Source organism: Pagrus pagrus (assembly GCF_965226575.1).
Source record: "Pagrus pagrus genome assembly, chromosome: 11".
Lineage (NCBI taxonomy): Eukaryota > Metazoa > Chordata > Actinopteri > Spariformes > Sparidae > Pagrus > Pagrus pagrus.
Window position 1 is genome coordinate 18,160,756 of NC_140195.1, and position 21,187 is coordinate 18,181,942.

Sequence of the window (21,187 nt, forward strand, 5' to 3'; positions counted from 1 at the left end):
GTTGACATCCCATCAGTATGGCAAGAACACAGTAAACAATTACCTTTTACCTTTTCATCATTTTGTACTTTGTGTGTTAATCGTGTTGTGAAACGTAAAGCAGCAACTCTGTAGTTGCCATTTTCATTTCCATTCAGTTAATTAATACTTGATAGAAGTCTTTGCGAGCATGCGATATGAGTCTACTCCTCCTGATAATGGCCTGAGCTGTTAAATCAGCTGCTGTTGTTGCTTGTCAGACTTGCCATACAAACAACCGGGAATACCGACCTGGAAATATTGACTTAGGACTTGCAATGGAATGCAGCAAAACTTTGTCTTTTGTTTTCATTGTTTTGATTGAGATTAAGAATGAAAATAATTATACATTTTATTTATAGTGCACTTTCATGGCACTCAAAAACACTAGTTTTAACTTTTTAACAAAAGTTAAAAAGAAAACAGATCACTAATACAAATTAAAATACAAAACAACATTAGAGCTACTTTGAGGCAGAAAGTATTGATTGTTGAGCTTTACAGTTGCCGATAAGCTGATTTTACCTTTTAACAGAGCTAGCCTAGCTGTTTCCCCCTTTATGCTAAGCTAAGATAACTGGCTTACCGACTGTCGGTACACATTTAACCCACAGACATGAGAGTGGTATCGTTCTTCTCGTCTAACTCACGTTAATATTGGAGGATTTAGGATTTAAATTTGGCCTTTGCAGTAATGATGCAATTTAAATTCTCCATGGGACAATAAATTTGGAATTAAGGACTCAATTTAGTCCAAGAGAGCCCTCTCATGGGAGTGTGTGTGTGTGTGTGTGTGTGTGTGTGTGTGTGTGTGTGTGTGTGTGTGTGTGTGTGTGTGTGTGTGTGCGTTAGAACTGATTGAATTAGAAGGTGATCAAAGGACTCACCTTGATTTAAGAGTCTCATTGTTCCCATCACATCACATCCTCTCCAGACTTGAATTACAGCCTCTCTGCAGCCTGCACTTGATTGATACCAGTTGTTTTTGTGTTTGGCTATCAACACCTAAAGGCTGATTAAAAAAAAACCTGCTTTAAACAAGTCCAGGTGGAGAAAACAGAACTGACCTTTACGGGTGGACTGACAAGAGAGTGTTTTCTACAAGCCCTAAGTCTGAGATCATTAAAAAGCCACAGATTTGAGGCCCCTCGGCGCTCAGCTTGCATACACCAGCACTTATAAATGAAGCGGAGCTGTCTCCTTCCACAGTAAATCACCAGGTTTATCTTTGCCTTGAGGACAATCATAGTTTTTAAGGGTTTTGGGGACTTTAATGATGCAATTGTACCAGCCAAGAACAAGCCTAGCAATTTAAAGACTACATATAGGGAGCGTGACATATATGATTCAGCTGCAGACTGTATACAGACTGCTGTTAAACTGTTTAACAAATAATCAAAACAAACCGCTGTCATTAGAGAGTTAGTTGAACAAGGTTTTTTCTCGGCTGCAAGTGCTCAAGTATGGGATACAGTCTGACCTTTACAGTGTCTTCTTGCATTTATGATCCATATGAGAATTTATTTTCCAATTTCTTCCAGCACTATGTTGGGAAAAATCCCCACAACCTACTTAATAAGCTAGTTTCAATGATTTGTGATGGCAATATAGTTAACAGGCTGATTCAAACCACATGTCTCCCTCTGCCTTGACTTTTGATGTACAGTAGCTTCCGACAAACATGAGGATAAGTAACCGTTTACAGTTTGATCTGCTCAACAGAGAATTGGGATGAAATGTTGGGATTGATGGACTAAAGTCAGTGTTATTAAGAATAGATCAATACGGCAGAAAACATCAAACTTAACCTTAACGATAAAAAAAGTATAAGTATAAGCATTTATACACACATTCCCACCACATGTCACACTATATAAACAAATGCATTCACACATGCAAACACACATTAATGATGGTGAAGAGATACGTTATCCCCACAATGTGTTTGTTTCCGACCTCACTGCTTGTGCACCACTTCTTTTATCTGCAACATCTCAGTATCTCTCGCCATCAGCTGTGAGCTGTTCTGTTTTTCTTTTGTGGTTACCAGCTGTCTGCACACTTCCCACCCATGACCCCTAACTATGTTCAGGCCTACCTCTCTATCTCGCCTTTGTGTTTCTTTAATCTTCCCTACATCTCGGTATAATTTGTTTTGTTTATGTGAATGTAGCATAAAATGACTAGTTTCGTTTTTTAAAACCCTGATATTGTAAAAATAAATTTACCTTGTGCCTTGAGGATATTTATGTGCATTTATGCAAAATGAAGGAATCTCTGTACTGGATGTAACAGCTGATTTGTGTTTGCTACACCTTTGCAACTCATTTGTATTTTGCAAACTTGAATCAGTTTTTCATTTTTGTCTGTCGAATCCACTCGTAACTGACACTAATGGAAAGAGAGGAGACTTTGCATTGCTTAATTAAAATACCTAGTAGTGGACACTGTCTTATTGTGTTCTTACCGGAAATGCCGTAGTGGTTGCCAGTCAACACTTCAAAACATGAGGTATTAATGGACCGGAGTATCTGTTCAGCTTTTAAAAATGACAGAAAAATGATGTGTCATGTGTATGCGTGTGGGTTTCTCATGTTTCTTTCTCTGCACTGGCACCAAAAAGTTCCTTGAGATAGGAGGATGCAAAGAAATGCATTTGAAAAAAACAAAAACATGTTGTGTTGTTTTTGGTGCAACTGAAACTGTGTGTGATAGATCTCTATTTATCTGTGGTGATGATAAGGTTCCAGAAATTAACCAACGACGCAAAACAAGCAAACTCATCTAATTGGGGAAGTTGTGTTACTTGGAACCATAAAACTGTGTGAAAAATAAATGAATACGAATCGACAGGTCTTAAGTCTTCATTTACTTGTATTTTAACCAGAGTCTGTTGGGGACAAAGACTCTTTCCAGGAACAACTGACTTGCACAGCTGCACAGTACACAGATGGAAGCTGCCCAGTTCAACCACAGTCTGAGTCACTGAAGCTCCAGTCTCTGACGTTGTGAGCTGCCGATCAGCGGCAGTGACATTTTCATAAGACCAAACTGTATGAATTCTGTGTAGGATAAGGTTGCAGGCTGACGTGAATGATCTGAAAACCATATATTTGACTTTCACATAGATTTTGTCTGGGTATGTGTTGGAGCCAGAGGTCACAGATGGAGATTTAGTCACTTCCTCAAAACTATGCAGCAGAGCGAGGCTTCTCTCTGGTTTGGCGTCTCACCAGCTCCATGCAGACCGCCTGACATTTTAATGTAACATCAAAGACGGCTGGTGCTTCGGTTATGGGAAAAAAAATTTAAATGGGCTGACAGCAACATGCAGGTTACTAACTTTCTTACAATGCTTCCTCACAACCTGGTGCAGCTTTCTAATGGTGACCTACATATTTGCAGAGCACAGATCACTCAGGTGGTAAAAAACTCAAGCTGCCACCAGGCGACTGGCTGCAGTCAAAGTAAATGTGTGACTCTAAGGAGGAGGTTGACATTTTGGTAAAATATATGCTAAAAATATGCATTTTAGGAAATATCTTTGGCCCTGGGCACCCAACAGGCAAGAAGCACAAACTAGGGGAAGTTACTGTGCATGGTCACATAACCTCCTGTGAAACAGTGAACTGGCATTTTTACACTTGTTTCTTGTACTGATTAAACAAACTGAAACTGAAAACTGAACTGTTTCCAGCCTTTTTGCAAAGCTTTGCTGAGCTAAGCCAAGTTAGCAAGCTGCTGGCTAACACTCAGCAAGAAAGCAAAGCATATTACACCATCAATTCTGCCGTAACAAATCCAAACAAAGTCGTTAATAATAAGTTTCATGAATTTCTCACTTACCAATAAGTCGTCAACGTATCAATGTTAGTATGTCAGTGATAATTACTTTTTTGTGGCATATTGGACATCTTGTTTGACAGCCAGTAGATGAAGACAGGAAACACGGGAAGAGAACAGGGGTACAACATGCAACAACGGTTCCCCAGTGAGGAATTGAACCTTTGACAATGAGATTTTAACCATTGGCCCAGCGAGGCACCTGTGGGGCTGTCTTACTAATAAACCAGCAATCCTGCTGTTTCAAATGTAAACAAGTCAATGATGAAGACAATCCATCGAGCCTGCAGCTGTAGATAAGTTGTTAATAATTTTATTTTGGTCCAGATGTTCTGCAGCTGTTTTCCTGAAGGTCGAGTAGAGTAATCTTTCTGATGAATGTCATGCTGAGGGAGTTTAAACACCAGCAAGAGTGATTTTTCACAATCTTGCAATCCAGAAATTGTTCATATAAAGGCGTGTAATGATTTATAAGGGATTTCTGAATTACTTATGAACCACTGCAACCATTATTAGAAAGTGGTGCCCAGTAATCTTCTCTTTGACTAGTGCTAGATTAAGGATTTCAATCCAACTGAGCTTTTTCATATTCCTCAGCACTGCCTCTCCTGCTGAATATACTGTAGGTACATACTGTAGGTGGTTTCATTCTCAAACAAGCTGTGAGGCGAGGGAAAAGAATGTGCAGCTACGTGAGTTTCAAACTGTGGTCTCTTTCACTGCAAAGCTGCTGGATAAGAGCGCAGATTTCTACAAAATCCTCTCTCCGTAGATGGCCTGTACAGAACAGGACGCACTAGGGGTGAAGACATTTTGACATGTTAGAGCAGGAAATGCGCAAAAGAAAGTAATGACAGCTGAATTCCTCTTAATTGCTTCAGGTTCCTGGTACTGGTGATGCTGGCTCGCTGTCACACTGCCATGACTCACTCAAAGAAAAACGCCATTGTAAATGTTATTAGAAACACTTGCGCTTTTCCTTTTTTTAAGATAAGTCAACATTTCTGCTGTGACAGAGGTCTATTGTCTCGGAGTGCAGCTCACCCTTAATTAAGATGCTAATATTGCCATTATCAAGAAGTTTTTTTTAAAGGCCTTTTCATGGTTTTATTGACAGGAAGGCTTTGGGCGATGATGGGAGGTGGGATGGGGGAGAGAGCCTCTGTACATGGGTCGCACGCTCTACCAACTGAGATACTGGGGCGCCCCATTATCAAGTAGTTTATGTTATTTACATAGGACAGAGGAAACAAGCTGGATGGCCCTGAAAAAAAGACTCAACTCAAACTGTCATTTAATAATTTTCTGTCAGTTAACTAATTGTTTAATTCATTATTCAATGGTGGAGAATAAGTATTAACTCAAGAACTGCACATAAATACAGTGAGCTTCTTCTTTTTTACTTCCTGCAACTTTATATTTATAACTTCAGAAGAAAATATTGTCCTTTTTACTGCACTACTTTGATCTGACAACTGGAATTACCATTAAACTTGCAGATTAAAATTTTACATACTAAATATATTGTCAGTTTATGAAATATGAAGCAGTTCATAATATATGAAGTAATAGTGGCAAAAGATAGATAGATAGATAGATAGATAGATAGATAGATAGATAGATAGATAGATAGATAGATAGACAGATAACCTTATCATTCCCCGAAGGGAAATTAGGTTGTCGTAGCGACGGGTACATTCAAATACAAATACAATCATAATACAAGGACAGATATAGCTACTATACTTTACCTACATTTAGTTGAAAATGCTTCTGTGCTTCAATTAACTAGGATTTAGGAATTAATTAAGATTTTTTGTGAATAATTAGGCTACTTTCCAAGTTTGGTATTACTACTTTTACTTAGTTTATTTCAACACTCCTCCCACCACTGTCACAAAAATGCTGAGCACATGAACAAAGTTGGCTACATGAAGTTTATTTTTGACATTTTCACATTGCTCCTAATTTATAACTCACCAGCTTATTCAGAAAACACTGTTTATAGAAAGGACATTCTTGATCATAGGCGTAATCACAACATACTACAAAAGGTGTTTTTTTTAGCTGGTCATGACTGAGTCAATACATTCCTCTGTCCTTGTGTTGATGATTACCTCCTTCCAAACTTGGACATGTCTGCTGGAGGCACTTGTTGCCGTGACATTATACTGAGAGCATCTGTCCAGCAGATGGCGCAGTTGGATTTAACACGGGCAGAGTCTCAAGGTCACTGCAGCAGGCTGTCATCACACTGAAGCTCCAGCAGCAGCAACAACAGCAGCTCTGATCTGCTCTGCTGTGGATGCTGCACTCACTGCACTGCGCAGCTGCGTGAGATCAATACGTCTTCAGACGATGAGACGTCAGATGTGCGGGAGGGAAACCCAGTATTCACTCATGCTGTGATTCAACACTGCAATCTCCACGTGAATGAGTGCAACCATTCTTTAAACTACATAGTTTGTGTAATTTCAGTCTGTATAAGGGAAGGGTACACATAAAACATTGATAATTAATTGATTATTGACAATAATAATTGATATTAAGGACAAAACATTTTAAATATTCCTACTTTATAGCATCTTTAACCTTCCCATTGGTACTACGTGCTGGACAAAATACCCCTTTTGATATGCTGTGTTCAAACAACGGTTCAATTAATCTGTCAGCCAGTCTTGCTCCAGACGTCTGGACATATTTCAGCCTACAGGACTACAACGATGCCCTGTGGTCTTGTAAGAAACCCACACACCTCTTCGTGCCATACATCTCATAAAATTCGTGATGGGAAAAGGAAAGTCAGAGCCAGAAAACGTGACCACAAGTGTCATGTGACCAACAACGAACCACTGCATCGGAGATTCCTGCCTGCTCCTCTGCACGTACTCACACTGCGTCATCTTTCCGCATACTGCCTCTTTCATCATCACGCGAAAAATCACTACATTTCCCACAATTCACCTCAATTAAAAATAATTTCTCTCTGTCTCTCTGTTTATATGTAATCAAAGTAATGTTTATCTCAGACAAAAGAAAACTCCGCATCCTCCTTCATTAACGATGTGAGGTCTGACTCCTGATGGTGAACGTGCGTCTCTCCTCGCACTCTCTGCCTCGTGAGTCATCCCCAGCCAATCAGCTTCCTCGCCGCCGCGTTACTTCCTGGTTCCGTCCGCTTATCATCCAACCCGAGGCGTCACGAGCGCCTTCTCCGCCTGCCTGCCTGCCCGCACGAGAGAGACAGCACCGTCCTTGCACACAGTTAGGCCGGAAAGGTAACTTTAACTCCGTTATTTCTGCTTTTAAAATGAAATGTTTGCTGAGGACAGGAGCTTTAAAGACTAAAAGAGGCCAGTCTAAGTCAGCGTGCGTTAATATAAACTGAGTTTCTCTTTTATAAATGTGTACATGATGTTCCTCATCCTCGACGATAACCTCAGTCTTGTCCTTGTGTTAGCTAGTTCTCATGGTTTATTCCTGTTTTTACAAACGCCTTTTTCTTCTTGAGTTGATGTTTTAGTGGCTCGCAGGATGGAGTAGTTTGTAGCCCACCGTCTATTTTTAAACCAGGCCGTCAGCTGGCGAGAGGTCACTCCATTTAGAGCTGCAGAGTGTGTGGGAAAAGGGGCGTCAAGTTGCAAGTCCAACTCCCAGCAGTCCTCTCCATTTGATGAAGAACCACTATATGTGTCTCTTTTGTGTAAAGCTTTGGAGGATGTGATGGTATGTGAGATTTTGTCACAGGCTGCACATGTTGAGTCAGGCAGTGAGTGCTACCAGTTGCTTGCAGCAGACATGGGGGTGTGTCCACCGGCTGTAGGAAAATTACTGTATGAAGCAGGGTTACTCATTGTGTAATTTCTTATGATGGTCACTCATTTCTCTACTTGTCATACCTCCAGGAGACACTTTGACAGAGCCACTCAGTTAGTGGATTATAAGTGCATTACTGCAGTTTTAAAGGTGTTGTTTTTATTAATTATTATTAATATGTGTATTAACACAAATATGGCTTCCTGACAGACACAAATGTAGCCTAACTGAGGGCTATGCCAAACTAACATGCATAGACACATATCAGGTGTCAATCCTTTATTATTTATTTATCTGTGGGTGCCATTTTGTGCTGCCAGTTTACCTCCTTGAGCTCCACGTTTACACTTGACCTGCAGCAATAACAAAAAGGAATAGGAGGAATCCATGTCTATATGTTAGGGCTGCAGCTAACAATCATTTCTTTATTGAGTGATTTAGTTACTTTCTCCATGAATAAACTGATAATTTAGTCAGAAAATAATGAAAAACACGTTACAATTGCCTGAAACTATTTTGAATAGCCCCTTTAGTAAAACCAACAATCCAAAGCCCAAAATATTTAGTCTTTGGTCTCAAAAGATGAGCGATTGCATGAGGATATGCATCTTCACAATTCCTGGAAGTTGGGAGTTTTGGCATTTTTGCTTGAAAAATGACTGAAATGATTAATTGATTATTGTTGTTGGTTAATGGGTTAACCCCCTATTGTTTTGTCTATATTTTTGGACTTTTGTTGTTGTTTCCGTTCCAGTAACATTTTGTACCTTTTTTGATATCTTACTTTGAGAAATGTTAGCGTGTTTTTATATAAAATGCTTGTTTTCATTCTTCCTACAGAAAACAAATTGTTATGTTGTTGAAACAAAAGATATATCAGTCTTAATTCGTTAAACTGTTTATTTAAATCAGGTATGATCTTATCATAGAATAACTATACGAGAATTGTATTATCTCCGAGACATACAACTTGTAAACTTGATTAACTTAACAGTTTTAGACACTCGGTGCCAGAGACACATTTGGATATTTAGAAAAAAGTATTGGGGTTCAATACCCAGTCCCATTAAACTGTCAAATTTTCCACTCAACTAGAGATCATGGTACGTGCGTTCTTGACTTTGGGGGATTTTGCCTATTGGCTGTAGCCTGTGGCGTGTTTCCATACAGACTTTTAAGGCCAGAGGATTTTCCATTGGTGCTGCTGTACTCCAGCTCAGACTGTACCCAGAGTTCACTCATGCAATCAGAGTGGGTAGATGAGCAAGTTGGTGCAGATTCAGGACAGTTAGATATAACAGTTGAGAATCAATAGTGCAGCGGTGGGCGTGCAGACTGTCTGACCCCGGCTGCTGGTATTTGGAGAGATAATGAAGGCTTCATGAGATTGGACCACTACTCAGGCCTTGACCCATATCAGTACAATAGACAAAAAGAAGCCAGACATGCATTGTGCCAAGTCATTCACTTATTGTTCCTTATAGTGAGTTTTCACTGCTGTTATCAAGAGCTCTTACTCAACTGTTTGACAGCAGTGCTCTCAGCTCAGTTTTGAAAGGATTTTGCAATGCTGGTGCGTAATCTGTCATATTAAGTAAACTGAACTGACTTTGAATAGATTTTTTTTGCTGCATAAGCCACGCCCTTCTATGACTAATACCTCTGCCATCCTGACCAGCCCACATCAGTTGGTTCAGGTGGCCTGCACAGCTAATATATATATGCATCTAGTGGATGGTTTATTGCTCTCGAGCTCTTTATTAGATTACATTTTGTCCCTCCTGTGTCATTGAGCATTCAAGTTTTTGCCGAGTCACTGTTTGTCTTGAGGTAGCTTTAATTCAGTAAGTAGCAGTGCAGGGTAATGGGTGTCTGCTCAGACTTTTGAACAACACTGATGTCATTCTTCTCTGTTTCCTCTGCAGATCCAGAACCATGTCCATCCTGAAGATCCACGCTCGCGAGATTTTTGACTCCCGTGGCAACCCCACTGTGGAGGTCGATCTGTACACCAAGAAAGGTACTGTATGACTTAAACATATGATTTTATGTACTGAATAGGATGGCACACCTAGCTAGCCGACAACAGAGGGTCATAACAAAACAAACTTTAGTGGTTTTTAAACATCTACACATTGTTTAACAGGTACTTTGAACATATCCATAATATACTTAAAATATGATGTTTTAACTTCAGCATTACACTAACTAATTACAGTATATTATAATAATTTTTTATAATATACTGTAATTAGTTAGTGTAATGCTGAAGTTAAAACATCATATTTTAAGTACATTTTCATACATTTTTGTGTCATGTTCCATTGGCTAGCATGCGAAATTTAGTCAAGTTGTGGATTAGGACCGTCAAGACAGTGTGTCATCTCTGTTGCCCTGCACTGTTGCCAGCTGCAGACCCAGAGTCCATCAGATCAGATGGTGAATGTGTTAAAATAGCCCCTGTAACATCACACTGCCTGTACAGCACTCTGTTACTGTAATCGTTCCTGTTTGTGAGCACCAAAAGCTTATACAGTAGCAAACTTACGACTTGAGTGGAATCCTTGATATTGGCTGCAAGCTAGAGATGTTGGGTAAATGAAATCTGCTTCCCTAACCTAATTGTATGTCAGATTACATAGTGAAGCTGCCGAGCATAAAACACCCAAACCCTGCAATGTTTGACACGTCTGCCTAAGCTTGAGATCAGTTTACTCAATTAACTAATGGCCCGACTGTGATTGAAGTCTTTTGACGAGCTGCTCTGCTCTGAGAGCTAAAACAATGGAAGAGCTCAACCCGATGAAATGTCCTGAGAATGTTAATGAAGCAACCTGAATGACCACTGACATGGAAGTGGAACGGGCTACACTGCCTAGAATGCATTGGCCGGGAATCGACTGCTCTCTTCTGCAGCCCGCTCGTCTCTCCATTAGGTCTAGTTTACTGTAAATAGCACCCTTATTCTTTTGTGACAGGATTCCCTTTTATGTCAGCCAGGCCTGTTTTGGCATCATTAGACCTAACCGAGTGTGCTGCACCCAGAGCACATCTGTCATACAGTTACTGTAATGTGCTTTGCTGTTACGTAACCAGCCTGCCTCTCGGTCACAGGCATACTATGCTTGTACTCAGAATGATGCCGCTTCAGTAGCTCTGGTAATCTAGAGTGACATTTACACTCACTGTTACTGTTATATCCTCTGCTTAGTGGGGTTAGTAGCACAAAATAGAAAGCTATTTAATTAAATGTTCTTGTGCATGATGCATTTACTCTGTGAAGACCGTCTCAGTGAATATTTGGATTGTATTAGACCAGATAGATTGTTAATCATGCAATGGTAGCATGACTTCTCAGTTTATATAACCAGACTGGCTGCTGGCAGCTGCATCCCCCAGCGGCAGCCAGGTGATGTCTTGATGCAGATGATTTGTTATTCCTAAACTCTGTCCTCCTGTCCTACAGTAAGCCTTAAATCCCCTCAGACTCACACCATCCCCGCCGGTCCACTGAGCAAACTCAATAGATTTTTCCTCACCACCAAAGTTCTCCTTCCTTGAATGAATCCAAACTGGCCATCCTTTTATATATGGGTGTGGCTTGGCATCCTTCCACAGATGCACTGCACATGCTCAGTTGGCAGCCTGTGTTCCCTTGTTACATCACAGCCTTCTGCCGCACAGCCAGTTCAACTTCCTCTACTCACATGCTTTATTTCTCTCTGTGGAGGCTGGACAGAATAATGATGTATGTTACTGTGGCAGGAAATGCCTTAAGCTGATTGGATGTCACCCGCATTGCCTTTTACTTGCTGTGGCTCCTTGAATATCAATCAACCATGCCTGCACTTAACACTCCCAGACATGTTTGTGTTTGCAGATTCTGTGTATCACATATGAATCACATAGTTTATAGTCAGACATATTGATTCTCATGGTAACATTTTTCAACTCAGTCCTTTGCGACATGAAACAGCAGTTTAGGAAGTGACCAAATGTCCTCTGTGTCTCCAAGGTCTTTTCAGAGCTGCAGTACCCAGCGGTGCTTCCACTGGCATCTATGAGGCTTTGGAGCTCCGTGACAATGACAAAACACGCTACATGGGCAAAGGTAAGGCATTGATTCCCACTCTCAACTCACTAAACTCTATTTTGTTGCTATCTTTCATGTCATTTCAACACGTCTATACATTCTGTGTCTTCCTTCTTCATTTCCAATTCTTCCATCTTTCTTCTTCCTCCTGTTAGGAGTCAAAAGAGCAGTTAAATATATAAATGAATTCTTGGCCCCTGCATTGTGTAACCAGGTAAATAAAGTGTGGAATAACAGGATGACTCTTTCACATACCGGTGTGCCCCGCAGCATGAAGAAACTAATCTTGACAGGCTCTAACAGATGTTCACAGATCTAAACATAAAAAAATGGCTAAATAATAGTCTCCCCATCAGAGACACTCACATGTCCTCATACATAAGTTTGCGTGAGGTGCTCTGTGGTCATCTGTCTCGCCTGCTCTGCATGGACTTCTCCTGTCTGGGTCAGTCATGGTCTGCTTGTCCCTTGCAGGTGTCTCAAAAGCTGTTGAGCATATCAATAAAACAATTGCACCTGCACTGGTGGGCAAGGTAGGACCACTTATTGTTTGACTAATAAAACTGTGCAAAAAAACTTAATTCATGTATTAGTTCATGTATCTTGAAAATTCAATAGGAACTTGTTCCACAAAAATTAGTAACATTGGCAGCTTTACGATTTTAAAACAAAGTGATGAGACATTGCATAAACCTGTCATGTTGAGCAGTTGTTTCTTGTTCCTTATCTGAATATTTTACATTGATGTAATTGTTTTTTGACCTTTACGTTAATATAAAAGATGTATTCTGTAAGCCATTGCATTAGCAGAGCTTCAGTGGTATTATTCTGAGATGCTGTGATCATTCTAACATTACTGGGGTGTGTTCTTCTGAACTAACGAGTTTTAATATATGAAAACCTATTTCAACTTTTGTTTCCATGTGAACAGTATAACATGTCTTGTTATGTCTAATCCAGGATCTGACTGTTGTGGATCAGCCCAAGATTGACAAGCTGATGCTGGACATGGATGGCACAGACAACAAGTGTAAGATGCTACTTTATATACTATGACTGGTTTGATAATATCAGACAGGGCTCCAGACTTTTCACACTGGTTGCACTGGTGCACCTCATTTAATTTATGTGCACCCAGTTATACATTATAACTGAATTTCTTAACACATTATGTAAATGATTGTAAACGGGGGGAAAAAGGGTGAAAATCATTTTCTTCATTTATATCACATGCAACAAGAAATTGCAATAATCTCCTTTGTTGAAAAATGAACCTCTAAATCTCAGACGCACCGGTGCGATCAATGAAAATGTTCAATCACACATCACAGATTTTTGGGTGCATGTGCAACCAAAATAGTCTCACCCTGGAGCCCTGTCAGAATCAATTAGGGTTCGATTTGACTTTCCATTTTTAGGCTCAGGATTCAATTACATTTTCTTTTAAACACTGACGGCTACGCCATTGTTAAAATATTGAATCTTGATCTTACCTTTTCTATAACTTATTAATTCTTAATAACCAAAACAAGAAGAGTTACTAGATACCAGAAGTCTACTTTACAACAACTATTAACATAAAATCACAATGATACGTAGGTAGTAGTCAATGAGTGGATTATGTAGTGATTCCAGACAGACACAGAGTTGCATTTTCAACATTCATTGAAATTAATTAAGATGGGGCCTGTTATTCTAAAATAATGACATCATAATGTTGTTTTACAAAATAACAAACAAACAATAACCATTCATACATTATGTTTATGTTAGAACCTTATTATTTATTAATCATTCATACATTATTGACTTTTGCTGAACTAGTCCAGAAAATAATCACCGAAGAATACAGATATCAGAAGACAATACTGGTTCATTAATGGATTCTTCAAAGAATTACACTCAATATACACAATATATTGAAATAATTTTTTTCATCTATCCCACAGCTAAGTTTGGTGCTAATGCCATCCTGGGTGTCTCCCTGGCTGTGTGCAAGGCTGGTGCAGCAGAGAAGGGCGTTCCCCTCTACCGCCACATTGCTGACCTTGCTGGCAACCCTGAAGTCATCCTCCCTGTCCCTGTGAGCATGATAGTGCAATTACCTAAATCATGTATCACAGGCTTCATAGAGACTCGTAATGCTCGTAGGACAGACATGTTTGATCTTAAGAGTCATTACATTCAGTCCTGATTGCATTAAGCTGAAAGGGGATCCTGTCTGCTTCCTTTCAGGCTTTTAACGTCATCAACGGCGGCTCCCATGCAGGCAACAAGCTTGCCATGCAGGAGTTTATGATCCTGCCTGTGGGAGCCAGCACCTTCAAGGAGGCCATGCGTATTGGTGCTGAGGTCTACCACAACCTGAAGAATGTCATCAAAGAGAAATACGGCAAGGACGCCACCAATGTAGGAGACGAGGGAGGCTTCGCCCCCAACATCCTGGAGAACAAGGAAGGTGAGAGAAAACACTTTACATTACAAGTTTCAATACAAGCTGACAAAGTTAAGATCCAACTGAATAAATTACTTTTTTTTTTAAGAAAAGAGCTTCATTAACAGTTATTACTGTGTGCCTTTAACTAGTCATAGGGAGTCTCTTGAAAGCATTACATTCTTAGACCTCCCAGGGAAGTTCTTCACTTATCATGTCACTCTTGGGCTGACAGATGGTTTCTAAATTAAGGCCTCCACTCGGTGCCGAGTGCATTACCCGCCTCTGACTCCAGTGTCAGGTCAAGGTGCTGATATGGCAAATGCCCCAGTGGAGCAGAGTCTTCAGTCTTGACTCATTTTTTGAAAAGGAATGTTTTATATTCATATCTAGCCACAAACTCATTGTATGTTGTTTATTGTCTCAGCTCTGGAGCTGCTGAAGAATGCCATCGCCAAGGCCGGCTACACTGACAAGATCGTTATTGGCATGGATGTGGCTGCCTCTGAGTTCTACAAGGCTGGCAAATATGACCTGGACTTCAAGTCTCCTGACGACCCCAGCCGCTACATCTCCCCTGACAAGCTGGCTGACCTCTACAGGAGCTTTGTCAAAGATTACCCCGGTGGGTTTTTAACAACGAACAAATCTTCTTCATAGCCTTGAACCTCGTACAACTTGCTGATCTCAAAGATCAAAAGCTTAAGATATTATAGAGATGATTTTAGTATAACAAAAAAAAAAGGCGAAACATAAAGAACAGTCTCAAATGACTGGACTGGGTCATGTCTACTTAATTCATTTTACATAAATTGTGAGATGAAAATTTTAAAATTGTAGATCCTGCATCCGTGTACATGCAGTCTGCATGATGGATGACTGTATGCATTGTCTCAGGTTCAGGTTTAGGTTACTTTATTTGTACCCAAAGGTAGATTTGGTTTACATAGAAGACGAGGGATCTGTCGTGACTCACATTTAACAAATAACACTGTCGACAGACAAACATGATAAAACGTGATTAAAGTACTCACTGCTTCACTGATCAGGAGAGAATCAACAATAAAAAACCCCATAAAAGTAATTACCACTAGATTAAAGAAAGTACAATTCTGTGAAAGCAAACTACTTAAATAAATAGACATTGGCTATATAGCAACTGTCCAATGTAATCACATGTACAAACAACATCTGGGCCTGTGCAGACATACAATACAGTGAGAAGAAGAAAAAGAAGAACTTCCGTGATTTTGGTTCTCTCACTTCTCTCATAAGCTTTGTTTTTTGGCGAGAACAAGTCACTGTTGTCTGTGAAAATCCTGTAAAACTCACTGCACACTACAGTCTCAGTCAGCAGCCAGCTGGTGAAAACAGTGGCGCTTTTAGCAGCTTGTTTCTACTGCCCCCAAGTGGCTACAAAAATCAGTAATTGGAGGTTCAAGGTTTCAGTCAAAACTTACTTTTAAACACTGGATTCCAAAACAGTGCTTTGATTTATGACTGTAACATTGCTTATCTTCTTCCTATCTTACAGTGGTGTCCATTGAGGATCCCTTTGACCAGGATGACTGGGAGGCATGGACCAATTTCACAGCCAGCACCAGTATCCAGGTGGTGGGTGATGACCTCACAGTCACCAACCCCAAACGTATCGCCAAGGGTGTGGCCGAGAAGTCCTGCAACTGCCTGCTGCTTAAAGTCAACCAGATCGGCTCCGTCACAGAGTCCCTGCAGGCGTGAGTGTCCACAACAGAGTGCCACCGTCGCACTACACAAGCTGTTATATGTGTGTATTAACAGGGATGTACGTCTCTCTCTTTTAGCTGCAAGATGGCCCAGAGCAACGGCTGGGGTGTGATGGTCAGCCATCGCTCTGGAGAGACAGAGGACACCTTCATCGCTGACCTGGTGGTTGGTCTCTGCACTGGACAGGTAGTTTTCAGTCTTATTTTGAAGTCCATTTGCGTGTTGTCAGTAATGTTGAGATTTTTAAAGAGACTAAGTAGAATAGTTAAAGACTATTCAAAGCTTTTACCTCACAGATTGAGTCTTATATGTCATTTAATTCTTTTCCCAGATTAAGACAGGTGCTCCTTGCCGATCTGAGCGCTTGGCCAAGTACAACCAGCTGCTCAGGTGAGTCATGGCTAAATAAAAGCTTGACACTGAACTTATTTAACATATTAGTTGTGCGTTTACCACCACAGAACCGTCTTATCTTACAAGCTATCATCCCTCTCTTCCAGGATTGAGGAGGAGCTCGGCGACAAGGCCCGTTTCGCCGGCCAGAACTTCAGGCACCCCATCTGAGCTGCTCTCGCTCCTTGGGCCTCTGTGTGTTCATTGCTCATAATAAATAACCCCCACACATATACGCCACGCTAGGTCGCCTGCCCGGTCTGGAGAGAAGATGGAGAGAACAAAGCTGAAATACAAGGTCCAAGTCTGTGGTCTGTGGCGTTGGAGAAGCTACAGTACGTCCTAGTACAACCACAGCTCAGCTCACCCTCAAAATACGCTTTAGCTCCTCCTGAATAGTGTTGGTCCCTATGTTTGTGTCCGTGTAACTGTGTGAGAGATTTTTGTTTCGCTTCTCGTGAGTTGTAGTGATTCTTGGTGCTCCACAGAGTATTTGAGCTACTGTAACTTTAGTACAACTCTGCCTCAAGCAGTGGTGATAGTACTGTTGTGTGCAATGTGTCGCATCTGACAAGGTCTTGTGTTGCTGTAAGCGTTGGCAGAAATATGTAATAAACAATATAGTTTGAAATGTTTTGTCATTTTTTTGTTGTGTGTTCAACTTTTAATCTTAAAATGTTACAATTCCCAAATCAATTCAAAGATTTATACTATAACCATTAATGGAGACGCAAGAGAGGAAACAAAGAAGAAACTCTGGTTTTTGAATCTACAATTCAGCTCATAATGATCACTATCAAATGAGACAAGGTCAAAATCACAAATCATTTAGGATTCAAAGCTTTCCTGCAGATAATGTGAGAGGATTTGCAGTAAAGAGCCTCCTCAGTAACTGCTGTGAAGTGTTTGATGTAATCTGAGTGCCACCGAGAGGCAGAAACATGAGCTCGGTGCTCTGGGACGCCATTTCTGGCCCCCTGGGTGAAAGAATCCAGAGGCTCTATGCGAGCTCTTTTTGTACGCAAGCCGTGCCAAGATAAATGAAGGTCTATTCACCAGTTGTATGGTACCAGGGGGGATTGCCAGCTGGGTCCGTGCCACACCAATTCACTTTGTGTGAGCCCTGTCTGAACCTACCTCCATTGTTTAGCCGTCACCAAGGAGATGTATAACAAATCACCGGTACAAAGAAACTGCCAAGTGTATATTACAGAATCTATAAACATCCTGTGGCTATCAGCAGCTGCAGATTGCATTTAGCAACACATCTTCTTCACACTTAAATGGACTCACAATAATGTTTTCACAGAGAGTTCAAAACAGTAAGAGCAAAGCTGGGTGACTTGTAAAGTGATACAAGAGTGTGGCTTCTAGCCTAAAATACATGACTTTCTATGAGACCGCAGCGCTCAATTTCTTTTCTTTGAGACCTGCGCCATCCAGTGGTCAGATTCAGGCAGTACACTTCCCTGACATGTTCCTGGTGGACAAGAAAGTAGCAGCACCCAAAATGTTTTAACCCCCAACCACAGTGACATTGAAGGAACAGCTGCGGTTGGTCGATAGATTGATAAGTCGATCAAAAGAAAATTCATCGCTAATGTTTTTGACGATCAATTAATCGTTTTAGTCATTTTTCAAGGAAAAATGTCAAACGTTTGCTGGTTCCAGCCTCTTAAATGTGAGGATTTGCTTTTATTTTACATTCATGACAGCAAATGAAGCATCTTCGGGTTTTGGACTGTTGGTTGGGTAAAAGAAGCAATTTGAAGATGTCTTGTTTGGCTCTGGGAAATTGTCATGAGGATTTTTCACAATTTTTTTTGACATTTCATTGTCTACACAATTATTCAATTAATTGTGAAAACAATAGGCAGATTAATTGTGAGTTGCAGCCCTAATTGACAGATTATTTAACTGGTCTTCATCAAAATGTGCAGGCATGTTTTGTCATTTTTCTGTAGATATAACAATAGAAATATAAAGTCCATAAAAGTGACACCAGTTTGCCACCTAAAATCAACAGCAAGCTGATATTTACTTACTTATTTGACTACGGTAACAGGCCACACGAGAGAAAACTCCTGGTGCTCAGCCCGAATGCACCAGATAAATAAAAGCTAAAAACTTAAATCATTGGTGCTGCTCCGTCTAACTGCAGCTCAGTTTAACAGAAGAACTCATGAATGGATCAAATACATGATGTCCAGTCCCTGTGGGCCTTTCAAGTTGATAAAGCACTACAACTGCCATGACTTAAACTATACGGAAGGATCATTTAAACATGATCAGTCTAATACAAACAATTCAACACATACTGGCCAGTTTTTCCACTTCACCTGCTTTCCACTGCACTTCTCACCAATCAATAGTGGTAAAAGATAATACTCGTAAAAAAAAAAACACTAAGGTGAAACCCAACCACCGACCTTTGATACCCCAAGCTGCCTACATATTGTGCATGTGCCAAGAAAACAGCACCCAGTGCAGTTTCTGCTGCTTTTTCGTAAAATGTATGTTCTATTGTTTTCTATTCTATACTGTGACTGACGTTTACATTCATACTTTAATTATAAACTATTTTATTATTGACTATTTTATCTTATTTTAGTTTTGTTTTGATTTTAGTTTTGATTTTTGTCTTTTTGCACTCCTACAATTCTATTATTCGTTTACAGTATGACTTTTATAATATAATGTACATTATGTACCGTATATATTCACTGCTGCAGTAGTGCAGTTCCTTCACATCTATCAAGATGAATTCTATTCTGCTCTAGTCTTGCCATACGATTTTTTTCTAATCAAGTTATTCTTTAACAGCATATGGTTGTTTCCTGTCCAGTTTTGCTGGTCTTTATCGTCTCCAGTGTTAATATCTATTCTGTTCTGTTCTGTCAGGTGTTTTTTGGTTGTTGCTGTTCTAGATTTTGTTGTATTGCTCTCCTAAAATCCTCTTATTCATTTACAGTATGACTTATAATGTAAGAAATCTCAACTCCCTCAAATCCACCGAGAGGAAGTCTATTCTATTCTATTGTCATCTTATTCTCTCCTAATTATATCAACCTGTTACAGCATAGCCTTGATTACTGTTTGGTTCTGCTGTTCTTTGGTGTATATTTACAGTATGTCTTAAAATATATACATTAATACACATCAATACTGCCGTTCCCTCAAATCCACCAAGAGAAATTACTTTCTATTCTATTGTCTGCTGCTCTTTCGGGTGTCAGGCGTTAAAATCAACTCTATTCTCTTTGCATGTATCTAGTCTATCTGTGTTATTGTTATTGTTAGATTGTGTCATATTACTCTCCAACAACCCTCTTATTAATATTAATATGTGTGTATTAATACTGAAGTTCCCTCAAACCCATGAAGATAAACTCTATTCTTTTCTGTTTCACTCCACTCTTGTGGGCTCAGTGACAGTCCAAATATAGCCTGGCAGTCTCCCAGGTTTATGAGGATGAAGACAGAGCCAGTGTTGTTACAGAGCAGACATCCAGAGGAGGACTCTCCCTCTCTCGGTGGATGTTCCCTCTTTTGGCCAGTGGGTGACGATATTTTACCGGTTGAACTTTGAGAACCCCCCAACTGTTCTCACCCCAAGATGAAGAAGGATGCTGTCATGCTGAGTGCCCCTCACACACACTAGTCTGAGCATTTCGGCAACGATTACTCCCTCTTTATTCTCAAGTCCATCATTTATGACAGCATTGTCTCAAACGTGGTGCGCTCCGTTATAGCTACATAAGAGAAGATACATACAGGTGGCACTGCAGCTGCTGTGCTACTCTGTGTAGTGGCGACACTTGGCTAACTAACGTTGGCTAATTGCCCCTGCCGCTGCTGCTGCTGCTGCTGCTGCTGCTATTGTTTGTTGTTGCAGTCTCTCATCAAACAAATCACAGATGTTGTAGATCAAGCTCTCTAAGGTAAGTGTTGTGAGCTTCAACCTGCCGTCTTCTTTGCCTTTGACGTTCATCAGCAAGCGAGGGGGGGAAAAAAGACAAATATGAAGGAGCAGTTTGTAAACGTTGGGCTGTTAACGTACACCCTTGCTTGCTAGCTATTTGGCTAATTTGCCTATTAGCATCAGCTAGCTAGTTAGCTGATGGACTTGTTTGCCCCTTACTGTTGCTGGTTACCATGGACTAACGTTAGCGGCTAGCGCCAGTGACTAGTACTGATTGGGAATGCCAGCCAGGAGCAGTGTAATGTCTGGATAGAAACGGCTCGTTGACACCGGTTAGCATAGAGCACATGCAACACACACAACATGGCTGCACTTTATTAAACGCTTTGTGGGTTTAACGTGCACGTAACCTTGCAGTACCTCACAGCAAGCGTTTTCTCATTTTGAATCACCCAGTGTAGTAGCTCTGTTCCAGGGAGTAGCCGGAGCCCATTCAGCTATTGTCATTAGCTCATGGAAACGTTAGCTGGCGAAGCTAACTTGCTGTCTTTGTCTGCTTGACTTTTGCTCAATTATTGTTATTTAGCGTACAGTACGTGATCATTTCCGAGCTTGGTTCGGGCTTGTTTTTAACAAATGTAACGCTGGATAACGGCACACTCACGTTGACTTTTAAAAACAAAGCTGCAAGGCTTGTAAAAGCTTGATTGGAGACATTTGTCAACAAATACAATCAGCAGAATTGGCATTAACACTTCAGTCCTGGCAGGCTGAGTAGTTCAAAACATTTGACAAGTGTAGTAGTGATTACATAAGGTTCAAGGATAGTGATATTTGCTGGGTTCATTCTTTTATCAGTGAAGTGGGATTTTTGAGTTCTGACTAAGTTATCTTGTTTGAAAGTAGTAAACAAAAGACAATT

General features: G+C 40.4%; 2 protein-coding genes across 4 annotated transcripts in view; both read left to right on the forward strand.

Annotated features, from left to right (window-relative positions):
- Positions 1–7,010: 7,010 nt before the first annotated feature.
- eno1a (enolase 1a, (alpha)) lies at positions 7,011–16,974 on the forward strand. 2 transcript variants are annotated; one of them, XM_084367386.1, is made up of 12 exons: positions 7,011–7,139; positions 9,603–9,697; positions 11,693–11,788; positions 11,926–11,984; positions 12,731–12,800; positions 13,720–13,853; positions 14,006–14,228; positions 14,632–14,829; positions 15,739–15,940; positions 16,028–16,136; positions 16,282–16,340; positions 16,451–16,974. In XM_084367386.1, exons 2-12 carry the CDS (start codon positions 9,613–9,615, stop codon positions 16,512–16,514), a joined length of 1,299 nt encoding a protein of 432 aa, XP_084223512.1. In that variant the 5' UTR covers positions 7,011–7,139; positions 9,603–9,612; the 3' UTR covers positions 16,515–16,974. The 2 variants fall into 2 exon arrangements, with proteins under 2 accessions (XP_084223512.1, XP_084223511.1); XM_084367385.1 differs by lacking the exon at positions 11,926–11,984 and adding an exon at positions 12,245–12,303 and having other exon boundaries at positions 7,076–7,139.
- Positions 16,975–19,974: 3,000 nt separating this feature from the next.
- The window catches only part of rerea (arginine-glutamic acid dipeptide (RE) repeats a), a 135,316-nt gene continuing 134,103 nt past the window's right edge, over positions 19,975–21,187 (forward strand). The window contains exon 1 of one of the 2 annotated variants that reach the window (XM_084365680.1): positions 19,975–20,284. The gene's annotated coding sequence lies outside the window, so the exon portion shown is untranslated. The remainder of the gene's footprint in view (positions 20,285–21,187) is intronic. The other variant, XM_084365679.1, reaches the window with a different exon arrangement.